The sequence below is a fragment of the Phocoena phocoena genome, chromosome 19, assembly GCF_963924675.1.
Source record: "Phocoena phocoena chromosome 19, mPhoPho1.1, whole genome shotgun sequence".
Classification (NCBI taxonomy): Eukaryota; Metazoa; Chordata; class Mammalia; order Artiodactyla; family Phocoenidae; genus Phocoena; species Phocoena phocoena.
The window spans coordinates 54,162,929-54,175,285 of NC_089237.1; the positions used below are offsets into that span (position 1 = coordinate 54,162,929).

The 12,357-nt window shown below is 47.1% G+C and overlaps 1 protein-coding gene across 1 annotated transcript in view; it reads left to right on the forward strand.

The window, feature by feature from the left end:
- The first annotated feature begins 5,560 nt into the window (after positions 1-5,560).
- The window catches only part of DNAH9 (dynein axonemal heavy chain 9), a 300,462-nt gene continuing 293,665 nt past the window's right edge, over positions 5,561-12,357 (forward strand). Inside the window, 1 exon segment of the mRNA XM_065896659.1 lies at positions 5,561-5,977. Within this exon segment, the coding sequence (XP_065752731.1) occupies positions 5,561-5,977 (417 nt within the window).

Genomic DNA, 12,357 nt, shown 5'->3' on the forward strand with positions numbered 1-12,357 from the left:
CATACTGATACTAAAAGCTTATTCATTATTTATCTGAAATTCAAATTTAACCAGCATCCTGTGTTTTGTCCGGCAATCTTATGTATCCTGGAGGATATGGTTGCCAGGCTTGGTGCCTTTGCTGACCCTCCAAGAACCCCCTTTTTGTGGTTGTGCAGACATATGCTTTTGGAGATCTCTCCACGGGCTCCTGCTTTGCAGGTTCTGACACATGAATGCTATGACTTCTTACACGTTGCCATGAACTGATCCACCCCTATATCCAGGCAGCAGATGAAAACAGCATTTTGCCATTTCTAGGTAACTCAGTCACTTCTGATGTCTGTGTAGTCTTCAGGTTTCTTTCCTTTTACTCTTCTCCAGAGGGTTGGAAGTTCCTGAGGGCCTATATACCTTCCAGCCATCAGGAGAGGGTGGACATCTGTCCTTTGTACCATACACTGTCATCCACCAAGGCCTTTAGGCAATACAGGTACCTATTCTGTTTTCTGCCTCAGCCTGACCTCAAAGCTGGCCCTCTAAGCATTTCTGTTCTCCTCCTCCCAACCATTCTACAACGATCTTGGAAACAGTCAGTTCCTATCCCTGAACCTGCTAGGTCAAGGCAGCATTGAAAGGCTGCCCTCTAGTTACTCTCCTTCAAACCTGCCCTCATCCACTGCTGCTCTAACTCCAGGCACTAGGTTGGATAAGGGCTTCTCCACGTGTGTGCAGTTTCCCGTGTCTTCTCTGGGGAGCCAGGTTCAAGTGTCCCTTCTCCTGGACACCCAAGTATGTCTGTAGTAGCTGTCATGTCATCCCCTACCCTGAACTGTCCTGAAATTGTCAAGAATTGTCAAGCCAAGTGGTCCTCTACTTTGCCTCCCCAGCCTCGTCCTCCCCATCCTAGAAAGAGCTCTTATTCTTCCTTTTAAGGAAATCTGCTTATCAGATCGCCAATCGCTCTGATCCACCTACAGCCCTAGCATTTACATTCTAACCTCTTCATCCTCCAGACTCTGCCCTCTATATTCAAAGCCAAGCTCTTGGAATTAAACCAAACAAGCAACACAACATAAGCCTTTTCTCCCTCTTAAGTGCTTGGCTCTTACAAGAAAAGAAAAGAAATAGCTTGGTTTTCACCGCTATTGTCTCTGTTCTGTATTTAAAAACTGTTGAGAAATTCAATGGACTGTTTCAGGCTGCAGCCACACTCCCAAGGCATTTCATGTCAATAAGCCACCGAGTTAAGAGCCACAGGACAACATCCAAACATATAGGAATGGAAAACCTCAATCAGTATTTCAAAATGCATCCCCTACTTGTAATTGTTAGCACACTCGATCAGTTTACATTACCAGAAAACCAGACCAGAGAGTGCAAATGGAAGATAAGTAACAGTCAAAGATGCCATAGAACAATCTGCCCTGCTGTGAAGAGACACGTCATTATGAGAACCAAATGGGCTCTCATAATTTCAGGCAAAAATCAATTTAATGGGACATTACCTATTATCCTAAAACATTTTTTTAAATCACAAAAATAAAAAGGGAGGAAAAAATTCCTTAAACAATCATGTGGTTTAAAAAGTTACCAACAAAGGAACAAAAGTCAAGCTCGCTTCACACTTCTCGCCAACACTGCATTTCAGAAAACAGTGGAACAGTTTTTACAGACCTTTGAGAAGGACACAGGTATCATCCTAAAATGTTATATCTCCCTAGCTCTGGGCTGGAGATATGGGTTTGAGGGCCATTAGTATAAAGGAAAGAATTGTTGCCTTGGATGGGTGAGTTCATCCAAGGAGAGATTTTAAAGTGAGAGGACCAGAAGCTCCGAGAGGTGTCCAAGCAACACTTATATGGAAAGGATGGGCAAAAAGGGAGTAGTCGGAGAATGACAGGAAGTGCCCGAGAGGAGATACATATGTACAGTTTAAGATGAATGATAAAATGAAAATAACCTGGCTTATGCCAGGTTATTTCTTAACCCCATAACCTGGCATAAGCCAGGTTAAGAAATAAAACATTACCAGGGGCTCCCGTGTGCCCCTCACCATCCCATGCCTCTCTGTCCCCAACAAGAAGGGATCAAAATCTGAATTTCGTGATAATCACCCACTTACTTTTCTCTAGATGACTACGTATGTATATCTGCCTGAAAAAAATATTCTTTGTTTCATTTGGTTTGAAACTTCTAATAAATGTACTCTAATGTACTCATCTGTAACTTGCCTTTTTTGTACATTATGCTTTTGAGATTCATTCTGTTGATGCATACAACTACAGTCCTTTCATTTTCACTGCTGTATAGTATTGTATTCTATGAATAGTATATACCGTAATTTATTTATCCATTCTATCATGGATGAACACTTGGTTTGTTTCCCATAATTTTGCTATTATGCAAAATGTAACAATCAATATTCTTACGTGTATCTCCGGGATGGAGTCCCAAGTAGCCTGGACTCTCCTTCTACACGTGTATCCAATATATCTGCCCATGAGTGTCTGACATCATCACTTAGGGCATTCAGGGTGGCTGAGAGGAGACCATTCTAACAATGCATGCATGTTCTTTGAATTAAAAGTTCATCATTATTTTCAAATATTTGATACAGAAAGGTTGATTTAGATTCAATATCCATTAGCAGCATCCCAAGAAATCTCAACATAACGTTTGTCAAGGAAGAAAAGAAGAGCTGTTAAGATTCTGTAAATATAATGCCAACTGTTCACCTTTGAATAATTGTAAAAGGCTTTGAATTTTGCACTACCTGCTCGTGTGAACACAACTTGTCAATGATGACTATCCAGAATTTAAAGAGATCATTATTTAAAAGTGTTGAACAGGAATTATGCCTAGTCATTTCAAGCAAAAAATCTGATATACAAAAATGCAATGCTCATGGAAGCAAGTTCAAGTTTCTAATTTAAAAAATGGCAACAATTACACAAATTTCCTATCTTCCTTAACACCTCTTGCAGTAGCCAGCCTCTCAGAGAGCACCCAAGGATTCTTCTTCCCTGGTATTCACATCCTGGGGTAGTTCTCTTTCACCATGAATAAGGTGAACGTCTGTAACTAATGGGATTTTTGCAGAAATGACAGTGTGACCTCCAAGGCTAGGTCATAACAGACATTGGGGCTTGTCTTGCTCTCAGATCACTTGGTCTAGGGGAAGGCAGCCAGGGTGTTATGAAGACATTTAAGCACCCAATGGAGAGCTCCACATGCTGAGAAACTGAAGCCTCCTGCTGACAGTCAGCACTGACTTGCCAGCCATATTAATGAGCTACGTTGGAAGTGGTTCCTCCAATCCCAGTCAAGCTTTCAGATGATGTAGCCCCTGATAACATCTTGTCTGAAACATTATGAGACATCATGAGCCAGAACCACCCAGCTAAACTGCTCCCATCTTCCTGACCCACCATAAACTATGTGAGATAATAAATGTCCATTGCTATTTTAAGCTGCTACCTTTTGGGGTAATTTGTTACACAGCAATAGATAACTAATACACTTGTAACTTTTATTTTTCATACCATAATTACACAATAGAAAGACAATGTCAGCTGTTTTCAATAAGTCCCATATAGATGCCTCCCAAATCTCTTTCTACAATGGAGATTAAGGTGTGGTGCTGGAGAAAAAAAAGCAAAAGCTGACATTGCCAGTGTCCAGTAGCCTTCACTCTCAGACACCTTCAAGTCAACTCCACAGGCTCCTGTGTTTCTATGTTGGGGCAAAGGGACAAAGAGGATGTAGGGCAAGTAGGTCATGGTGGGGCTGGCAGAAACTGTATTTGAAGAGTTTACAGGAACTTAATGGCCCTGAATTCACTCTATACACAAAATACGAGCAGGATTGACACATCTGGAATCCCCAAGCACTAAAACGATAAGGATGCCTTCCTATATGCAAAATAAAAACTCTGCAAAACTAGGATATGTGTAAGAAGCCCCCAACATTTCTATTTTTCCCTGATGCTTTTTTGAAATGTCAACTATCAAATCCATCTTAAAAATTGTTTTAGTGCCTCTGCGTTGTCCCTTTACTCATAGTTGGTCTGCCTACTGTTTAATCCAGAACTGACAAAACACTCTCTACAAACATAAAGATTCATGTTGTAAGGTGGACACTCTTCATCACAGCACCTCCTGTGCCCCAGTTATTATTAAATCAATCATTTTACCTTCTAGCTACTGGCTTTTCCTGAGGGGCTCTTATTAGCTAAGCTGCCTTTAATAAGTGCTTATTCTGTTAATATTCCTTTGAAGCCCATTCTAAATGTTCTTTTTACCCAGAAACTCTGCAGTCTCTGATTGGTGACTAAAATCAGGGTGGTAGGGCAGAGAGGAGCTCATTTCAGAACTGCAGGCCTCCTGCTGCCCGAATTGTCCCTTTCCTTGTCCCATTCTCACCTTACATGCATGCAAAGGGCCAAGCTATTTATATCCTGAGCATGGAGAAGGACTCAGCAGGTGACAAATGCTAATTTCTGAGGTCAGGAAAGGTGCTTCACATTATCCCTTTTTGAAGACAAGATGCAGACAAAGGGCAGGACAGGGAGCCTCTGAACATCCTACATATCGAATAGTGCTTTGCTGCATTTAAGAACTCATTGCTGCCATACTCATGGAAATCAGTGATCTCATAGTTTTAGCCCCCATTTTTCAGATTAAGCACACACTCAAGGCATGGACAAAGCGGGCCAGTAAAACTATTTTATTTTCTTATAATTGATATTAAAATTATGAAGCTAAGCTGTCTAATATGACAGCTACTAGCCACATGTGACTATTTAATTTTAAATTAATTAAAATGAAAGTGAAAAATCCTGTTCCCTAGTAGCACAGCACATTCTAAATGCTCAGTAGCCACTGTTATAAAATATTTCAGTTACCATGAAAAAGAAATAAAAATTTGATTGGGGGGCTTCCCTGGTGGCGCAGTGGTTGAAAGTCCGCCTGCCGATACAGGGGACGTGGGTTCGTGCCCCGGTCCGGGAGGATCCCACAGGCCGCGGAGCAGCTGGGCTCGTGAGCCATGGCCACTGGGCCTGCGCATCCGGAGCCTGTGCTCCGCAACGGGAGAGGCCGCAACAGTGAGAGGCCCGCGTACCGCAAAAAAAAAAAAAAAAAAATTTGACTGATTTCCCTTACATGTGATTTGACATTGTTTTTAACTTTGAATTACACATTTTGGGAGTAGGTGGGAGAACCATAATACTTTCAGTGTCTGGACACCTCTAAAGAATTTAATGTGACCTTAGCCAGCACGCTCCTTAGCAGCATTTATATCCTTGATCTCCCCTCCATGCGCCTCATCCATAAGCATGGCCCCGAACAGTCACCACGAGCACCCCTAATCCACGAGTTCAGACGCGAAACCTGAGCCTCTGCTGGTTTCCTAGCAACAGCGACGCGACCCCGCCCCTTACCCCGCCTTGCCTCTCCTACCTTATTGGACCGGAGTGGGCGGGAACAGTAGTCAAGTGTCCAGTAGGAGGGGAGCGGAGGCGGGAGTCCTGGCCGCGTCCCGGTCGCCCGGGAAACCTCTGCAGGCAGGTTCGCGCGCGATGCCGAGCGCCGAGGAGCTTCCCGCGCTGGCTGAGGAGAACGCTGACTGGGAGCCCGGCGCCGACCCGCGGCTGCGACTCCTGGGGGCCTACGTGGCCCGGAGCCTGCGGCCGGCAGCGGGCGCATGGGAGCGCTGTGCGGGCTCGGCCGAGGCGAGGCAACTGCTGCACGCCTTCCTGGGCCGCGGGGCCGCGGAGGGGCCGCGGCCGCTGCTGGTGGTGCGGCCCGGGCCCGGGGGCCTGGCGGTGCGCGCGGGGCTGGACGCGGGACCCGAGGCCGGCGCGCCTCGTGCTAAGGGGCTTTTTTGCCTGCGCACCAGGCCCGAGCCGCCGGGGCCCGACAGCCTCCGCGGAGCAGTGCTGTGCGGGGACCTGCCCGCCAAGCCGTTGGAGCATCTGGCCGCGCTCTTCTCCGAGGTGAGGGTGGGTCAGTGGCCCCGCACTGGCTGCGCTGGAGGAGGAGGCGGGGCCGGCGGGGCGGGGCCACGGGAGAGGAGACTGGAGCTGAGCTCAAGGAGTTAAGAATAAAGTGGGATGGGCTGGCGGGAAACTAGGACCCTGGGCTGCCCCCTGAGATGTGGAGGCGAGCCGTGAAATGGCAGCTGCGGGAAATCTGAGCAGGGGCTGGGTGCGAGTCAGGCCTTCGCGGGGGACTTGCTTCATTCCTGGTCTGCGTTCAGGCCAAAGTCAAGGCGAGGCTAGATTCTTAAGAGGGCCTGGGTCCTGACCTCTTTTTGAGGCGCCGTTTCTGAATCCCCCCTGTAAGTTGGCATTGCAAAAGCCCGGGCGTGGGGGCTTGCCTGGTGGCGCAGTGGTTGAGAGTCTGCCTGCCAGTGCAGGGGACACGGGTTCGAGCCCCGGTCCGGGTAGATCCCACATGCCGCGGAGCAACTAGGCCCGTGAGCCATGGCCGCTGAGCCTGCGCGTCCGGAGCCTGTGCTCCACAACAAGAGAGGCCGCAACAGTGAGAGGCCCGCGCACCGCGATGAAGAGTGGCACCCGCTTGCCGCAACTAGAGAAAGCCCTCGCACAGAAACGAAGACCCAACACAGCCAAATAAATTAACTTATTTTTTAAAAAGCCCGGGAGTGGTGGACCCGGGGGCATTTCCTATGGGTCAGTGAGGTGAAGGAGGTGAAAGGCTCTCCACGCTCTTTACTTCTGGAGAAGAGTTAGAAAGGAGAGGTGGCTTGGTTTTGATTTTCGTGTCCTTCATGAACCAGAGGTCACCCCTGTGCCCAGGTAAGAAGTTGAGGCATCCAGTTGGAAATGTCCCGCGGGCGTTTGGAGGGGCCGGCCTGGAGCGCAGGAAGGAAGGTCTCCCCGGATGTGGATTATGGAGTGCTTTGGTGGCACCGCAGCAGAAGCCTCCGGAGTGCAGGGGTGCCCGGGAGAGATTCTTGGGACACTTAGACCTTTCTGGAATCGGAGTGAACGCCCCTGGAAGTTGGGTGTGTGTGCTTCTGGAGGCTTGATGCCCTGCTGTGTCCTGTCACAGGTGCTGTGGGGAACACCAGAGAAATAAAGACAAGATCCCACCTGTGAAATTCACTATATATATATATATATATATATATATGGCATATATATATATATATAGCATATATATATATATATATACAGCATCTTCAAAGCTAGTGTGACTGAGGTGGAGACGGACCTTACCTAAAGTTGGCACCGGTGCTAGCATTGGGTCCTGGAGGCTCCCTGCTGCATCAGGTGTTTGGCCTTTGGTTGCTTCATGAGGAGGCTTTGGGGAGGGGGAGTTCCAGAGAAGGGTCTGGGGTGACAGAGGAGCTCTAGGGAACCCAGGGAAGCTAGGTTTCTCAGTAGATATGGAAGTATTTCAGTATTTTAATAACCGAATGGCTTTACTGCTGTGTGTTGTCTGAACACCATCCCTGCAGGAATCCAAGCTTGGATCAAATTCCCTCATGAAAGGTGACGATAGGAAGAAGTGCTTGAAAACAAACTTATGGTTACCAAAGGGGAAAGGGGGGGAGGGATAAATTGGGAGATTGGGGTTCACAGATACACACCACTCTGTATAAAATAGATAACCAACAAGGACCTACTGTGTAGCACAGGAAACTCTACTCAATATCTTGTAATAACCTATAATGGAGAAGAATATATATATAACTGAATCACTTTGCTGTACACCCGAAATTAACACACTGTAAAGCAACTATATCTTAACAAAAATTTTTTTAAAACTTTAAAAAATTTTTAAAAAGAAAATAAGATAAACAAAATGCAAAATAGGTGAATAGATTTTAATTTACAGAATAAAGACAATGTTTATTGATATGGAAAACAAAAAGTGCTGTTGGGTTCAGAGGAGAGACATATGCGTGTGGTCTGAGAGCCCTGCTTCACCTCCAGCTCTGAACCGGCTCCTGAACAAGGAGAAGGATTAGAATAAATAGAGAGCAGGGTAACTTTCAAGGTCTGGGAGCAGACTGAACAAAGGTTCCAAGATGGAGCTACACCTAGTGTACGTAGAGGGCAGTGGGTCCATCTCAGAGTGGCGTCAATGGCCAAGGAAAGGCAGTTCAGCGAGTGAAAGTAAATTTAAAACACCTCAGACTCTTAAATGTTCAAGAATTTTTATGGGTGCATTGAAAGAGGCTGGAAACAAACTGAATGTTCATCTGTAGGGGACTGGGTGAACGAATTAAGGTCCGTCTATAATTAAAAGTAATGATTGATAATGGGACCGTTCTTAAGATAATTTTATTTTTATGGTGGCATAAAAAACCCACATAAAATTCACTCTCCCAGCAATTTCCAAGCGTACAGCACAACACTGTCAACCTCAGGCACATCATTGCGTGGCAGATCCCCAGAACCGTCCCCCCATCCTGCACGGTTGAAACTCTACACTCACTGAACAACTCCCACCTGTCCCCGCTCAGCCCCTGGCAGCCACATTCTACTTTCTGTGTCTGTGAATTTGACCACTCTTGGTACCTCATGTAAGTGGAATCATGACGTATTTGTCTTTTTGTGACTGGCTTACTTCACTCAGCATAATGTCCTCAAAGAGGTTCATTCTCAAGGTAGCATGTGACAGAATTTCCTTCCTTTTTAAGACTGAATAGTATCCCATTGTATGTATATATACCACATTTTCTTTATCCCATTCATCTGTGGATGGACATTTAGGTTCCTTTCACCTCTTGGCTATTGTGGATAATGCTGCAATTTAAGATAATTTTTCTTAAAGGTTTAGAACTGTACGTATAGTATGCTACCTTTTCTGCTAAAAAAGAGAAAGGAGGGAGGGAGGAAAAACATTCATTTACAGAGTAATCCACAGGCCCAAGGAACTGGGCGACTCAGGGAGGTACAGGGATAGGTAGCTTTTTACTGTCATGCTTTTGTACTTTAAAAATTTGCACCACGTAAATGTGTTATCTGTTTTTAAAACCTAATAATAAAATAAGTAAATATAATAAATATAATAAATAAAAATAAAACAATTTATTTTTAAAATACCTCGAGGCCTTTACTTGCGTTTCTCAAAAGCTCTAACAGCAGTTCTTGGGCCATGCAACCACTGCCGTCCCATCCGCTTTTTTCACACACCCTGAAGCTGATCCAGAGCCACTTCAGGGCCCTGCACCCCTCCCACTCATGGATCAGCCCCTGGCTGCGTGCTACCCTGGTCCTAACACCTCCCGGTAAAGCGGCACTAAAGCCAAACTATCCCACCTGGATGAGAAAAGTATTCCTTGTTGGCGGGGGTGGGGTGTGGGAGGGTGATATTAACGAAGGAACGAAGCTAGAAATTTTAACTTTTCTGTCCCATTACTCTAGCACAAGGTAAAAAGCAAATGCATCCAGGAAATGTTTCCAAGGGAGAATTGCCAGAATTTAGAAACCAGCCCTCCTGCTCCCTTTCTTCCTCCTCCCAGTCCCTTCATTCACTGCTGCCAGGTTCCTTTTCCTAGCGCTCTGGAACTTGGATGCTGTTTTGAAGTTTGGGGTTTTGGAGAGGGAGTGTCACCCACCCTTTCTAATCAGGTGTCCAGTCGGGTGGACCCCCAACTGGGTCCTTCCGTTGCCCAGTGCCAGCTAGTGCCAAATGAAGGAAACCAGGTCCAGCAGAGCAGAAACTTTATTCTTTAATCAAGGAATGGAGAAGGGGGAAGCTCCTGCTCTGAAAACGCCACCTTCTCCCCGGGTGAGGAGAGGGGTGCTTTGTACAGAGCCCGGTGAACAGCAAGGGCGGGGCGGGGCAGGAGGAGCGGGCATGCGCAGAACCTCCGTGCGTGCGTCGGGAGCGCCTCTCCTCGAGCGTCGCGACGCCTCTGCGTGTGCATGCCCCGTCGCCATCTTGGACCATTCGGCTGCCGTCAGGTACTGCGGTTTTCCTTCCTTGCCGTTTCCATATCTCCCTTAGTGTCCCTTAAGCCAGTGCAGCGGTGGGCGTAGGTAGATGGGTTGTTGAGGGCAGAAGAAGGGAGGCTGTAGGTTTGTTTCCGGTAAAAGTGTGGGTCCTTTTCCCCGTGAGAGGAGCATGGGATTTGGAGTCTGGGGGACCCGGGTTCCAGAGCTGGTTCTGTCGCGTTCGGTGGGGATGGTGTGAGCGCGCTAGCTCGCCTCTGTCAGGATCGAAGCGCCTTGTAGGCTTGTCGTGAAATTTAAAATAACCGATCAGGACGCTTGTTATAGAGTGTGTTAGCATCACTGAGTGCAAGCCTGTAGTGCTTGTCGCACGGCAGGCTGGTAAATCAAGAGAGGAGGTGTTGGGGCAAAGAATAGTGGCTTTAATCGGAATGCCAGCAGCCCAAGAAGATGGTGGGCTGGTAGAACCATCTTCCCTGAGGTAGAATTCAAGCTTCTTTTGTACTAAAGGCGGGGAGGAGGTGTGGCTGGTATTACAAACTTCTTGCAGCTGTTCACAAAGGTCTGGTCACAGTGTAAGCCTCCAACAGGACAGTTGTTATTCTCTGTTCTGCAATTTTTTGTTGACACCTTTAAAGGTCAGGCCTGGGAGGCAAAACCTTGGGAATAGGCTGTCATGTGTGTTTCAGGCTCTAGGCAACATCCTTTTACAGAGATGCAGAGCCAGCTTGATTAAGACAGGAAACAAAGCACAACGGTTAGAGCTAAAGGAATAGATACAACGTGGAGTCAGGTTGGTTCTCTGTTAACATTAGTTGTAGGTTTTCCCTAAAGGACAAGAATTACCGTGACTCTACATCCCCCTTAAAAGCTTCCTCACTTCCTGTCACCCACTCTTGTCACTTTGCTCTAACCCAAACTCACCTCTCCCCCAAAGACTCAGCCTTTCTGCTTCTGAGGTGAGACAGGCATCCTTGCTTCTCTTTGCTCCTTCTCGATTCAAGTGGAAAACAGTCCAGTTTGAATCTGATGCCTTTAGACAAAGCCGCCATCTCCCCCCATTGCTGTGTCATAAATTGATAGCACTGCCCTCATTTCCCCACGGTTGGGTTCCTGCTCACTGTGACTGTCCCCCAGCGTTGCTCCCGTCTTAACACGTGGCTCTTTCAATAGACACGTAAGTGATCCTTCATTAACCCGGCCTCTGGGCCCCTTGAACCTTCCTCCTCCGCTGACCTTGTCGCCCTTCCTATCTTAACCACCCCTTCCCGTGCCGTTCCCAGTCCTTGCATTACCAGACCACGCCCTGGTGATCCAATTCCAGGCACCTCTTTCTCTGACCCTACTCCTGTCTTTCCGGCTCACTCTCCCCAGCAGCTCCCTGCCACAAGCCTGTGACCCTGCTGGGACCTGCAGTCCGTTGATCCTGCCGCCTGCCCTCTGTCCATCCTCCACACCCACGTCCTTCCCCCCTTACCCAGCTCAAGTGCTCCATCATTATCATCACGGCCTCTGTCTCACTTTGTCGTACGTCTTTGGCAAAACCATAAATCTGGTGAACTCCAACTCCCTGCCTACCGTATACCCGCCCTCGTGAAGCTGAGCAGAAATGTCTAGACTGCGTGTCTAGTCTTGCTATGTCCTATCCTTTTCTTCACTCGTCAGGCTCCTACCCCCACATTGCATGGAAAAGAAAGAGTTGTCAACGTCGCCAGTGACCTCTACTTGTCTGAATCACATGGCCATGTTTCAGTCTTTTTCCTGCTTGACCTGTGAGCAGCCTTTGGCACAGCTCGTGGTGACCCTGTCCTCCTGGAAGCACTTTCTTCACTTGGCTTTCAGGTCACCAGTCTTCTGGTTTCCTCCTCTCACCATCACCATTTCTTCTGTTTCCTCTGTTGGTACCACCCCAGCTTCTTGCTAACTTGCTAACATTGGAGAGCCCTTGGGCTCATTCCTTGGGCATCTTCTCTGTATATACTCAGTTCCTTGGGGGGCACTCATTCCCTTTCAGAATCTTATGAATCATCTCATCTACCTCTACCAGATTTGTTATCTCCAGACTTTTCTTCTCTGAGCTCCCAACTGCCAAATCCGACGCCTATTCAGCGTCCCCACTTAGAAGTTCAGTAGATTTATCAAATTCTAACGTGTCCAAGAACCTACTCCCAATTCTTCCCACAAGAACTTAACTCCACCGTTATTCTTCCCCACGTCAGCTATGGCGGTTCCCTTCTTCCTGTTGCCCAAGTCCCAAACCTTGGAATCATCCTGACTCCTTTTTACTCACACGACTAATCCATTAAGAAATCATTTTGGCTGAGCCTTCAAAATTTATGTAGAATTGGACCATTTCTTACTATCCCCTCTACTCTGCCCTGTGCCAAGCCACTCTCTTCTGTATTATAGCAATAACTTGCTAGCCAATCTCTTTTTCCACTTTT